This window comes from Maylandia zebra, linkage group LG7 (assembly GCF_041146795.1).
Source record: "Maylandia zebra isolate NMK-2024a linkage group LG7, Mzebra_GT3a, whole genome shotgun sequence".
In the NCBI taxonomy this organism is placed as follows: domain Eukaryota; kingdom Metazoa; phylum Chordata; class Actinopteri; order Cichliformes; family Cichlidae; genus Maylandia; species Maylandia zebra.
In genome coordinates, this window is record NC_135173.1 from 54744115 (window position 1) to 54758748 (window position 14634).

At 38.3% G+C, this 14634-nt stretch overlaps 1 protein-coding gene across 2 annotated transcripts; it reads right to left on the bottom strand.

Annotated features, from left to right (window-relative positions):
* Positions 1-1357: 1357 nt before the first annotated feature.
* arid6 (AT-rich interaction domain 6) lies at positions 1358-5619 on the bottom strand. Of its 2 annotated transcripts, none has more exons than XM_004549901.6 (6): positions 5429-5619; positions 4828-4984; positions 4108-4160; positions 3778-3875; positions 3523-3688; positions 1358-3042 (listed from the first exon to the last, which is right to left on the bottom strand). In XM_004549901.6, the coding sequence occupies exons 1-6, from the start codon at positions 5438-5440 to the stop codon at positions 1720-1722; spliced, it is 1809 nt and encodes a 602-aa protein (XP_004549958.2). In that variant the 5' UTR covers positions 5441-5619; the 3' UTR covers positions 1358-1719. The 2 variants fall into 2 exon arrangements, with proteins under 2 accessions (XP_004549958.2, XP_004549957.2); XM_004549900.5 differs by having other exon boundaries at positions 1358-3045.
* Positions 5620-14634: the final 9015 nt, after the last annotated feature.

Sequence of the window (14634 nt, forward strand, 5' to 3'; positions counted from 1 at the left end):
AAAACAATTACATTTCATTATTAAAAAATATAATTTTGATTACAGAGCTTGAGCATACTGGTAAATAACAATTAGAGATAAGACATTATTTTGGTAATGTTTATTTATGGCAATTGTGACATGAACCTTACACTGGATGGTGGTCTAATAAATTTGTTGAGCTCTGTACGTTATCATAAAGGACTTTTAAACAATTTGTAAATGTAAAGCTAAAAATACACTGTGTGCTTTATTTGAATTAATACAAATTTCCTTATAAATTATGAATCTGAAAGTGAACTTTTGAGATAACTTAGTTTGTTCTTGATGCCAGTGCACACGTTTGAGGATGTGAAGCACAGTGCGTTCCACTCTTTAAATAGAATATGTGTAACACGGAAGCACTAAATTACATTTGGCTCGAGGGTTTCCTGGGCTAGTACTCCTGTCAACAGCTTTTACATAAGAAAAAAGCTATTTTTGATCAACCTGTCCAGGGTGTACTCTGCCTCTTGGCCTATGACAGCTGGGCTAGTCTCTGACCCTGGGTAATTGGAAGAAAATGGATAAATGGATAGACAACACACGAGTATTATATGATTATTTTAACCCATACAAAGGCCCGGGTTAAGCAATACTGTGCTGTGTAGTGACAGTCAAATTCCTGTCTGAACATGTCACATGTCTCTCAGGCACCGTTGGGTTTTTTCTTTTTTCAAGCATTTTGAAATGTCAAAAATGCATTTAGGGGAAATAAAAAGAAAAAAACAAAACAAACCCAGGAAACATTAGGATCAACTTTGATCTACTCAGTATTGTTCCCACTGTTAAGCACTGTTCAAAAAAAATAATAAAATAAAATAAAATTTAATCATAATAGATTTCGCAGCACTTTTGTGATGTTAATTAGCAATTTGCACGTAATAAATTAACGTCTAAGTTTACTGCAGTGGGAGTGTCGCTTCTTTCTCAATGTGGTTGTCAAACCTTAAAATTCCACGCTTTCAATCAAAGAGTAGTAATTACATAAATAAAAATTAAAAGAGATACTGAGCTGCCTATGTATCATTCAGGCATGACAAATAAAAACAATGCTCACTAAAGGACAACTGACGTATCTTCTTTTCACTAAAGTGAAAACACGTCTTTTATTCTACTGCAACTATGAAAATGTTAAATAAAAGGAACAAGTAAATGTCACATTTGGATAGTGAAGTTCAGATATAGCATCATGCTTTAAAAACAAGTGAAAAAAGAGGATTAAGAGAAATGATTCACAAAATGAAAGGATAAAATAGTGTTCACTACATGTAAATGTGTAGAGCGTTGCAGTTATAGCTTACACATCTTTCAAAAATAAAACTGTCTCCAGATGGGAAAGGTTTACAAAAAGAATTTATTGTTTCAACAGATTAATTTCACAATATAACTGGTGTAAAACAAAGCCTCTATTAACAAATAGAAAAAATAATCTACTTCATGTGCTTTAAACAAGATTGCACAACAATGAGACTGAAGTGTTAAATGCAATCAACATTTCAGTGCAGAACACAAAAATAGTGCAGATTATCTTTAAATCAAGCAGATTTGAATGGTTACTTGTATTCCTTTTTTGTGTTCAGCTGATACAAATTGATTGGAAATTAACCTGAAGTATATTCAAAATATAGAGCTATAATATGAGCATGAGCCAGCTTTAACATGGTGTTGGTGTGTTTGTGGTATTGTCTTAACTGGTCTCTACAATGAGTTTGAGATGATTTTTTTCAGCTTCATGACTTCTTCAGTGGTGAGCTGAAAGAGAGGAGCAGAGCTGGAATTGACCATGAGCATAGCTGAAGGCTCCGTCTCCGCCTGCTGCTTCCCTCCCTGGACACCTGCGTAGAATTTATAAGAAAAGTCTTGGTGAGTCCTGGGGGGACTAGGGTCGCTCTCCACTTCAATGGATGACTGGGTCTCTCTCTTATGGGCACCCCAGAAATTGGGTGACTTGGAGTTGTATGACTTATTAATATCCTGCTGATCTTCTGACAAGACATCCTGGTTTACTGCATTTTTCAAAATGGCACCTGAAGGCAAAGGCTTGTAACTCATGAATTGGTTTTGGATTTTATTGTTGTGACTGAGGTTTGGCACATTTCTGAATGTTAGATCGTCAGCAGAACTCTGGCGTTGGGGATTTGTGTGAAATGTCAGTTTGGTAGGGAAAGTGTTTGCGTTAGGCCAATTCCTTTCTGCAGGGTGTCCTTCCTGAGTAGGCTGAGGAACCTTACTTTCATGCATCATTGCTGAGGACTTGCACATCTTGAGCAATTTATGAAACACTGACAGGGGTAACTCAATTTCCATTTTGTCATCCTTCTCTTGAGGGAGACTGGACAGTATTTGGCTAAGATTGAGCCCCATCACTTCTGGAATCACTTTTGTCTCTTCTTTTGGCGTGACTGCAAGGTCTGTGTTTGGAGAACAGGGTTTTTGTGCCACTGCAGCAGCCTCTGTTCCCAGTGGCAGAGCAGAGTCATATATGGGTCTGCTTGAGGGTGCCGTAATATCGACATCAATAACTTGTTCCTCCTGTGCTTTCATGGTATAAGGAGAGGGTGCAACTCCATCACTTGACTCCCCATCTTGTGTCTCAGAGCCTTCATTTGTCAGAGCCCCAGTATGATGATGGGCATATAGTGTGGATGGTTTGTTCAAAAACTTTGGGTTCTTGCTGGCTGAAGGTGGAGCAAATGATGAAACAGGGTTGTTGCTGATGTCCCGGCCTGATGATTTAACGCTGAGGTTCAGGGGCTCAGCCAGTCCGGATGAGGTCTTGTACCGCTCAGCCAGGTAACGCAAGTGCTCTAATGGTTCCTTCACCCTCTCTGTTGAGTTTACACAAGGTTGACTGTAAGGGAATTGGGGCTTGGGAGCAGGTGGGTGTTGTGTGGCCAATATTGAGGGGGGCATAGGGATGTAGGGAGGCAGAACTGTGGGGCTTGACTGATAGTAGGGAGGGTAGTGGACAGACAGAGGGAAGAGATTTCCGTGTTGGTCTGTCTGGAGGTTATGAGGGTTCTGCTGGAGAAAAACACAACAGTTCATCAGGTGTTTGAAGAGTAGTTATGGAGCTACATAAGAAAGTAATTCCACTCTCATTCCTGCTTGATAAAAATTACACAGTGTTGCTGTTAGCCTGATAGTTGTTCATTATTTTCTTTATGCCTTCACTTTAACAAGGCTTTGGCACCTGTTACATATTTTCAGTACAATCCATGAGGTTCTTAACTTCCTATGTAACCCATTCTTCAAAAAAACAAAACAAAACCCCCATAAATTTCCTTCAATGTAATGATTTATTTATTGTGTTTTAAAGATAAAATATTTAACTAACAATGAAAGGTTTTCTAAATAGCAACAAGAGTAAATTGTTCAATATGGAATACTTTTTCATTTAATATAATAAATAATATTTCTATAATTTTAATCAATGCAAAGCAATAAATCAATTTTGTTATAATTTTTTGTGTGTGTATGTCAGTAAAAACCAATACCAACCTGATACACTGGTATGGATACCAGCCTGCGTTTCGCTGGTCTCTGGACACCGTCGTCTTCTTCTTTACTGTAGCCGGCAACAAAGTGGAATGGCTTTAGCTGATGATGAGGCATCATGGACCTGATGGAAATGCCTTTCACGTGGCATTCATAGGGCAGCAGCAGCCTACACAAATAAAAAAAAAAAGGATCAGATAAAGACAATATAACACCCATTCACAGCCAGATGGACGGACAGGCATAATTTGAACTTACTTCTCGTAGTGTCTGCGGGTGCAGGTGGCTGCGCTTGTACTTCGAGGGTTTCCACCAAGTGTATTGTAAACCTGTTTCCACAATTGCTGAGCAGTCACCTAGAGTAATACAAAAGTGTAACTGTGAGTTTTGACATCTTAGCAATATTATTTTTACTGCAAGCTTAATTGAAAATACCTTTAATATAATACTACTATACTATAATACTAACTTACTATTACAATGACAATATTACTATTATTATGATTATTATTATTATTAATGATAATAATAATAGCCATCATGATCATCAAAATTATTCTCATAATAACGAGATTATTCGATTATTACCTGGTGGTAGCCGCCCAAGTCATTGACAGTTTTGAACATCACAAATAAATCAACTGAAAAAAGGAGAGACATACATGTTAAAATAAAATTGACACAGTTGCAAATTTAGGAATATTAATTTCACTAGAAACCCTTTAAAAAAAAATTACTTTCACAAAACATTTAATAACTGAGAACTAAATATCACAGTTTCTCGGAGCTGAAGCTAATAGCAGTGGTTTGCTTTAGCACTTGTTTTAAAACAGAATGAAGAAACTGTAGCAAGAAGAACATGTTCTTCATGGCATCTTCATAGCATTTAAAGAAAAGGCATTTATGATGGATGAATTTTAAAGAAACTGGATTCGATAATTGTTATAATTCATCTTTGTTCAATGACCTGATGAATAATTTAACAAATATTTATATCTTGATTACTAGCTCAAAATTTAACCCAAAGTTACATCTACAAACATTAGGAAAGAGAAGCAAATTGCAAATCAAGCATAGTTTTACAGATGTTTCCTTTACTCTTGTCGCTACTACTGATTTATTGGTAGGTTCTCTATCAAAACATGTTGTACAGACACATTTCCTTTTTGAAATATTAAAAATATTTCTAATGAGAATATAACATACTTTCTAAAGTGTTTATACATTATTTTTTCTCACATTAAACAACAGTGAATTAACACATTCTTGAGCTGTGAATCCAAATGTGCTGTAATAGATAATATTTACTTTGTTTGAAGCCCAGATGTGGGATCCTTTCTATTGGTGTTTCTCTCTTCTTCATAAAAAGGTAGAGATTTTTGAGAAAGTGTTCCTCTGTGATCTCCTCCACCAGTTCTTTGGTTTGTTCCTCTTTGAATTCATTGTGTGCCATGTTCACTTGTTCCTGGAAATGCAGTTAACAGGAGAAAATATTTTATGCTGTGAACTTTTTATATTTGTGTGTTATTTATGTGAAATATGATAAACACCTCTATGTGAGGTTCCTGAGTGACAATGCCGAATCATCAGGACTAATGATCCCCAAATACATTCCAATTTCTGATTATATATCAGAGGTTAATTATGTTTGCACTTAACTCAGTAAAATAAAACTCGTCCCCTCAGATTTGCTATTTTTGTCCCATTAATATGCGATCTAAAGGGTTGCCAGTGCTCTCCTACTATATCGTCGCATTGCTTGTTTTCTCTGACAAATACACAACGGCTCTACCACAAAGGTGACTAGAGACTGAAAAATACTAAATGATGAATACTTTTTAAAACGATTTTTTAAATGCAGTTATAGGGTGACTATTTGTAGGATTCTATCAGAAATATTGTTACTCACCTGTGTTTCCATTAAGAGAACAAGGATAGGTAAGATTATTTCATTGGCCAAATACACCAGAGAAAAAGCTGTCTGCTACTACTCGATTATAGTGGTTTGTACTCTCTCCAGATGATTTGAAACAAACAAAGATCGCTGCTGCTAGTCTGTTGTCGTGTCAGTCATGAACTTATCTCCAGTGCCTGTGTGACAATGTGAGAAACTAGGAGTGAGGGTGTTTACTCTAACGTCTTTGTGCTGAGATTTCTATCGTCAAACCAGTTCAACTTGCTCTTCAGCATGCGCCCGAAAACCGTGTACTCCTGTCAAATGCCTCACAGATTGGTAGAATAATGAGGAAACCAGTGGAAATTATTGGAAATTATAAAAAGGTCCCTGAACAATAACACACTGCTCAAAAAAATGTAAAGAAACTAAATTAATAATTTAAAGTAAAAAACCAAAAAAAAAAAGGATGCAGCAGGCTAGTCTGTTTTGCAAAAATATCACTGCAGCAACTCAAAATAGTACTCAGTAGTTTTTCTAGCCCCCACGTGCCTTGTATGCATGTTTGATAGTGTTTGTGCATGCTCCTAATGAGACGATGATGGTGTCCCATGGGATCTCCTCCCAGGTCTGTCCAGGACATCACTGAGGTCCTGGACAATCTGAGGTGCAACATCAGATGGACCGAAACATAGTGTCCCAGATGTGTTGGATATAGGCCAGATGAGTGTGGGGGCTCATTAGTGGTGTAAATTTAAAGCACCCACTGCCCCAACGAAAAGACTGACAATGGCTTCAAGGATTTCAACTTGAAATCAGCTCTGTGCGTTATGCCCATAATGGAGACATAATCTCCAAATAAAAAATGCTTACAAAGCCAAACAATCTCTAGACAATCACAGATCACACCACCAACCCGGTCATCCTGAACAATGTTACAGACAGCATAACGTTCTCCATGACTTCACCAGACCCTTTCAGGTCTGTCACATGTGCTCAGGGAGAACCTGCACTCATCTGTGAAAAGCACAGGGCACTAGTGATGTGCGATACACTGATTTCCTTTCCGATCCGATACCAAGTAAAATTCAGGGTGGTATCGGCGATACTGATCCGATACCGATACTCTGTACAAAAACTTAATGTTTCATTATATTACATAATACAATATATAATTGTATTATGTAATTGTAATAATAACATAACCATATTGCTTCATAATGATTAGAGGACATCAGACAACTTGTTTTTATTGCTTAATAATGCAGAATAATCATATAGAAATAAAAAAAAAACCTGAAGTTGTGAGCTATTTGAACATGTTGCCTGCCTGCAGCACTATGAACTCCGCGAGAGACGTCTGTCTCGCCCTAGCAGCACCTGCCCTTCTCATCCTCTTCAGTTCGCCTCAACATAAGCTCATCATATTCTGTGATATGATTTACTCCGAGGTGTTTGACGAGGTCAGTGGTGTTGCCACAACACCTCACTGTCTTGCCACATATATCACAAACTGCGTCTTGGCTGTTTGTGGAGGCAAAACATGACTTTGTTTGCGCTCAGCCATTGTTGTAAGTGTGCACGCCAGGGGCTGTGACACATTTATACAGCTGTATTTCGCATATGACTATGAAAGGCGTAAGAGGAAGTAGTTCCTTCCAAATTAGACGATCCGAATGATATAGTTTCTTTCCACTGCGTTCATTTTAATGGAAAAACTACAAATTTACTCCAGAGTACTAAAATATCGATATTATAATATGAGAATCGATTCTAGAACATAAATTGCTGGTATCGGAAGAATCGAACCGCACACCACTACAGGGCACCAGTGGTGAACCTGCCAATTCTGGTATTCTGTGGTAAATGCCAGTTAGACTTCATGGTGCCCAGCAGTGAGCACAGTGCCCGGCAGAAGAAATGGGCTCCCAGGCCACCCTCATGAAGACTGTTTTTGATTGTTTTGTCAGAGAGATTCACCCCACCGTTCTGCTCATCAGATATTTTTTTTTTTGCTCTGACAGAGCTCATCCTGTTCCCTCTTGCACAAAGGAGCAGATGGGTTAAGTACCCTCTACAGTCCTTGTCCAGCTCTCTTACAAACCCTGTAATACAACATATTGATGTGGCATCTTGGAGGAGTTGGACTACCTCTGCAACCTCTGTAGGGTCCAGGCATCGCTTCATGCTACACTGTTAAAAAAAATATCTTAAAAAAAACGGTAATATTCCGGGAGCTGGGTCGCCAAAATACTACTGTAAAATCACAGAAAATAACTTTCTCATAAAAATACGGTTATTTCCAGTAATGACAATACAGTTTGTTGCGCTAATTTTACATGGGATTCTGCCTTTTCCAAGTGCTTTTAGGCATTAAATTAGGAACATTTTAACGTGACCAAACAATAAAAATAACCTAAAAACAATGTCAATGAATGTGGCAATATGAATCATAATATGTAAATGTACAGAAATATACAGTTAACAGTTGGTTTAAATAATAATGGATTGCATGCCCTGGGACAGACTGACAGAGGCGAGGCTGCCATATCGCACCATTGGCCCCTCTGGCCATCACCAGTAGGCGAAGAGTCTTGACCACGGACACAATACCGAGAGTGTCCGAGCCGGGCCTCGAACTGGTAACCTTCTGATCACAAGGCGAACTGCCAACTCTTGAGCCACGATCGCCCTAAATAGCAATGATAATAATAGAGTGGGGCAAAAAAGTATTTAGTCAGCCATCGATTGTGCAAGTTCCCCCACGTAAAATGATGACAGAGGTCAGTAATTTGCACCAGAGGTACACTTCAACTGTGAGAGACAGAATGTGAAAAAAAAATCCATGAATCCACATGGTAGGATTTGTAAAGAATTTATTCGTAAATTAGGGTGGAAAATAAGTATTTGGTCACCTCAAACAAGGAAAATCTCTGGCTCTCACAGACCTGTAACGTCTTCTGTAAGAAGCTTTTCTGTCCCCCACTCGTTACCTGTATGAATGGCACCTGTTTGAACTCATCATCTGTATAAAAGACACCTGTCCACAGCCGCAAACAGTCAGACTCCAAACTCCGCCATGGCCAAGACCAAAGAGCTTTCGAAGGACACCAGGAAAAGTATTGTAGACCTGCACCAGACTGGGAAAAGTGAATCTACAATAGGCAAGCAGCTTGGTGTGAAAAAATCAACTGTGGGAGCAATCATCAGAAAATGGAAGACATACAAGACCACTGATAATCTCCCTCGATCTGGGGCTCCACGCAAGATCTCATCCCGTGGGGTCAAAATGATCATGAGAACGGTGAGCAAAGATCCCAGAACCACACGGGGGGACCTGGTGAATGACCTGCAGAGAGCTGGGACCAAAGTAACAAAGGTCACCATCAGTAACACACTACAACGGCAGGGAATCAAATCCCGCAGTGCCAGACGTGTTCCGCTGCTGAAGCCAGTGCATGTCCAGGCCCGTCTGAAGTTTGCCAGAGAGCACATGGATGATACAGCAGAGGATTGGGAGAATGTCATAAACTCAACTCGTCGTGTTTGGAGGAAGAAGAATACTGAGTTGCATCCCAAGAACACCATACCTACTGTGAAGCATGGGGGTGGAAACATCATGCTATGGGGCTGTTTTTCTGCCAAGGGGACAGGACGACTGATCCGTGTTAAGGACAGAATGAATGGGGCCATGTATCGTGAGATTTTGAGCCAAAACCTCCTTCCATCAGTGAGAACTTTGAAGATGAAACGAGGCTGGGTCTTCCAACATGACAATGATCCAAAACACACCGCCCGGGCAACAAAGGAGTGGCTCCGTAAGAAGCATTTGAAAGTCCTGGAGTGGCCTAGCCAGTCTCCAGACCTCAACCCCATAGAAAATCTGTGGCGGGAGTTTAAAGTCCGTGTTGCTCGGCGACAGCCCCAAAACATCACTGCTCTCGAGAAGATCTGCATGGAGGAACGGGCCAAAATACCAGCTACTGTGTGTGCAAACCTGGTAAAGACCTATAGTAAACGTTTGACCTCTGTTATTGCCAACAAAGGTTATGTTACAAAGTATTGAGTTGTATTTTTGTTATTGACCAAATACTTATTTTCCACCCTAATTTACGAATAAATTCTTTACAAATCCTACCATGTGGATTCATGGATTTTTTTTTTCACATTCTGTCTCTCACAGTTGAAGTGTACCTCTGGTGCAAATTACTGACCTCTGTCATCATTTTAAGTGGGGGAACTTGCACAATCGGTGGCTGACTAAATACTTTTTTGCCCCACTGTACTTATGTGATGTAACACAAGCTTATAGGAATCATGTTATATACTTTTCCATGGCATTACATTTGAATTCAACAGTTCAATCTTTCAAATAATGGACAGATATTTGTGAAATCGTGATACATTTGTGAATCTGTATCTAAATATGCATATGTACAGACAGAAACATTTAATAATCATGAAAATTATGTTTTCTTACATTACAGTGATTTAACGTTAATTTACATTTGAAATGTGAAATCACAGTCTATTTACGTAACTTGATGATATTCTAGAAGAACAGAACAAAACTGTAAAATTCACAGTAAAATACTTTTACATTAGGATTTTTTCCTACAGTACAGCCATACCCGTGACCTTGTGGTTGTTATAGTTCACATTCATTGGCCGATGCTTAGCGTCATGTTATTATGTGTACCAACATCCAATGACATGTCACATTGTTTTCATGGCCACACCCTCACCCCAGGTGCAGAGGCCTATTTCTGTTCAGGAATGTTGTGAACACTTTGAGATTAATATTAATTGCAATTCCTACCTCTACATTTATTTTTTTATTTTTTAAAATATATAGTTAGCCGTGCAATGTTTTATATGGTTTTTTTTTAGTTTTTATTCCTATTAATTATATTTTCACTTGTTACCTCTGAATTATTGAATCAGACCTAGATGACATGAAATTTTCAGCAAAATTATAATTCAAATACTCCTTTAATTATTGATTATTCTCATTAATTTTCGATCATTTTATATATTTTTTCCATAGTATTACATTTGAATTTAACAGATCATTCTCTCACATAACTGTCACATTGTTGCCCCTCTAGCGCACCTGTTGTGAATTTCATTAACACCAAAGCAACTGAAACTGATTAACAACCCCTCTATTACTTAACTGGCCAGATCAGTGTTTCAGAAGTTGAACCGGCTCTTTCGGCTTGGCTCACTAAAAAGAGCCAGCTCTTTCGGCTCCGAACCGGCTCTTCAGGTTGTTTTGTTGCTTTAATTTATTTATTATTAACAATAATATAAAATTATGCACAAAAGCAACTAATAATGTAAAAAAAGTGGTTTTATTTATATATGTTTATATATAAATATATGCAGTGGCCCCTAGAGACAAAGCACGTACAAACTCCAAAACACATTTCTAGCATGAACTGAACTTCCAAAACAGAGCTACTAGATCACTTAAATTACACAGTTGAAAGCATGTGTATTGTTTGTGTATTTATACACAAGCACTCATATATATTCAAATAATTAAAAAAAAAAAAGTTAATTTACCTGTTACTACCACACACCAAATCCGGTCGTTGGTACTTGCTGGCTTGTGTAGCCACCAGGTAACAAAAGCTCAACACTGCCCCTAGCATCCTGGAGCACTTCTGTTGTGTTTTGTACGTGTTTTGAGTTTTTATGTGCTTCTGAGTTTTTACGTGTTTTAGAGTTTGTACGTGCTTCGGAGTTTGTACGTCCTTCGGAGTTCATACGTGTTTGTATGTGCTTTGTCTCTAGGGGGCACAGTAAATATACTTTTATTTATAAATGTTCAGCTTTTTCCTTTTAAACAAATTTAAAGTGAAACAACACAAAACACTGCAAACCACAACACAATTAAATATAAATTAAAATATGAAAACTAAAAGATGATTCATATTCTCTGTCATATGGGCCTGCATGACTAAACTTTCTGAATCCTTTATCATCTGCAACTGAAAATAGTTGTGGATGATTACTATACCTTTCTAATGTGACGTTGTTGTCCCTGGCTCTCCCCCCTCTTCCCAGCGCAAAACACAAGGCTCGCATGCGGAGTGAAGCGAAAAACAGTGCGAGAGAAAAAAAACCCCACGGCTTGCGATAAGGAGTCAGCTCACGTCGTTCACGTCAAAGATCCGGCTCTAAGAGCCATTTCGTTCGCGACCGACACATCACTAGAACTGACTCAATGCTGTCCTGAAATTTAAAAAGTGCCCTTTCCTTTTTTTTTTTCAGTATGCCTACATAAGTGAACATCAGACACTCCTGGAGGGTTTCCAAATACTATTTCAACACATCATTTTATATTTGGTGTTGTGAAATTTGGAGAAGTAGTCTAAACCGGTTGAGTTGACAAAAAAAAAGAAATTCCCTCGGGCTTCGATTTACTCTGTGGGAGTATTAAAGTAAGTGCGAACATGATAAATTGATCAATAGCAGGTGTTGGATATGATTCAGAATATGTTTCACATAAATATTTTCAAAGTACTAAGTATTTACGAGATTTTTTTTTTTTTTTAAATGAATCTTATTTGAAATAGAAAAAAGCATTTGTTTCAATTCGGGGACAGTTATTTCATTCTCAGTTCAAAGCTGACAGGTATTGAAACTTACCAAATGATTTTAAAAAAAGTCCTAAAGATGTAACAAAAAAAAAAAAAAGTCCTAAAGAAACTAAAGATGTAGGTGAATGTAAAATATGGATATTGACCATTGGACTCAAGGGTGGAGCTTTAAAATCAAGTATGTAGCATGAATACCACAAGGTATAACGAATGTCTTCTCAGAATTTGCGCAGAGGAATGCAGCATTATATCATCTGTCTGCAATGACGCCTCTCAGTCTTTGTGTGTTGTTCAGCGTTGGGGTGTGGTGACTGCCCTTATCAAAACACTGCACTTTCACAAAGCATAAATGAAATAACGATGCAATACTGGAAGAAGGAATATGGGTGAAAGTTTTAATCCTCTTGAGTTCCTCTTCAGAATATTATTTGTTGAAATTGTGCTTCACAGACTAGGGATTTGTCAACAGTGTACTCAACAGTGTACTCACACAAAACAGGCAAATTGCAGGTGTATGCATGTATGTAGGTCCTTTATCTATCTATCTATCTATCTATCTATCTATCTATCTATCTATCTATCTATCTATATATATATATATATATATATATATATATATATATATATATTTAATATATATATATATATATATATATATATATATATATATATATATATATTTGTAACAATACTACAGCAGATCTGACAATGTTTGCATGCTTTTCAGCATCTTTATTTTGCACTCGCTTGCTTTACACACAATTCGTGGCTGCAGCTATCCAGCGAGGTGAGATTGCAGAACACGTGCAGGTGCGTCCATCTCCCCTGCAGCAGCACCGTAAACCACACCCCGCCACAATATTTTAATTGTATAGACTCCATACATGTTGTTTTTATGCCTCATTGACCACTGAAATTAAAGTTAACATTCTAACACATTCAAAATAGCTTTGCAAATGAGGGCCTGGAGGTATTTCAAGATGGTGATGACATAGCAAGGCTTGCTTTTCTTTTTAGTCATGTAGGTGGTGCTGCTGTGAATCCAGTCTGGGCCATAATCCTTGCTATAATTGCAGCAGCCTTATTATGCCTATCCCAAAGAGATTAATAAACCTTTTATGTACATTAATTTCTGTGGATTATTTTGTCTGCTACTTTTTATTTCAGTTTCAAGCAATTAATGTCCGACTCTATCTTGAAAGTGTCACGGTGGTGGAACGGACTCAGGCGCAGACTGAGAAAGCACGGTTCAACAATACTTTATTAATCACACTGGTGCGATATGTACACGTGAAGGGGGGGGGGACACCAGGGCCCCTGCCTTAAGAAGAGCTGCAAATCACCGGAGATCAGCTGCAGGTGCGTGGGCCCAGTGTTGCCAACTCCTCAGTAAGGAAAATCGCTATTGGTTGTCCTAAAAGTCGCTAGAAGTTGCTAAATGACGTCATCGCCTAATTTGCATAATTGGTCATGCTAATCTAATTGTAACCTATGTTGTTGGAGAGAGAAATAACATCGTGGAAGAGACATAAAGTGAGTAAAAAACGTCCTAAATGCATTTAGAGTTTATTTAGAACTACAAATTAAATTTCTTTTAGCAATTTTTTTTTTTTTAATGTCACAATGTCACAAAAAGCCAAGCCTCCTTTACCCGGGCTTGGACCGGCACAAGTGACCCGAAATAGGCACTCTGGTGGAGTTACTTTGTGTGTGTGTGTTTATAAGTAGTTTTAAACCTTGTGATCCACAAAACAGCATAAGAGTGAAAGAGTAAAAGAAGAACTGACTGCGTTGCAGCACCCGCTGCTTGTTGAGAGTAAAAGCGATATGCGCTTTCACGTCTTTTTTTAGCAACTTTTTTTAGAGAAAAAGTCACTAAGGAGTCTGAAAACTCGCTAAATATAGCGACAAAGTCGCTAAGTTGGCAACACTGCGTGGGCCAAGGGCGGGGGCCCAATCAGAGCTCCGCCCAGGCAGACAGGTAGGAGAGAGAGAGAGAGAGAGAGAGAGAGAGCAAGGCGAGGGGAGCAGAGAGAGAGTAAAACAACAAACACTTGTGGCCACACTGGGCTGGCCTGGGAGGCACAGGGACCATGACAGAAAGAGCCTTAAATATTAGATGTCTCACATCTCCTCCGTTGTATAAGGTCCTTGGTGTCTGACAGCTATTAGAACTTGTTTATAAAAAGACAAATTGGACAAGAATTCAAGAAAAAAAGATGACATTTATCTTTAAAGCCAACAACTGGCATTTTTTCAAGAGATATTGCTTCAGCTGCATGATTCTGCGGACATATTCATATTGTCTTGTTCCAGCAAGAACAGTAGATTATGATTACACCATTAATTTAATTAACAGTGGCTTCCCTTAAAAACACAACCTGTAAATTCATTTTTTAATTTTTTTGCCAGGGCATGTCAAGATAGGTAAAAGAAAAAGAAGGTCAGTTGGAGATACTCCAGAGATCATTATCTGGCAGATCTAAAAGAATGATTCCACAGAACAATCGTTCAACTGTAAATGCAGTTAATACGGACACAACAGTGAGTAAGATGTTGGTTAGCTGGTAACTCAACTGGAATTTAGGCTTGCTCTAATAAAGTAGGAGGTGT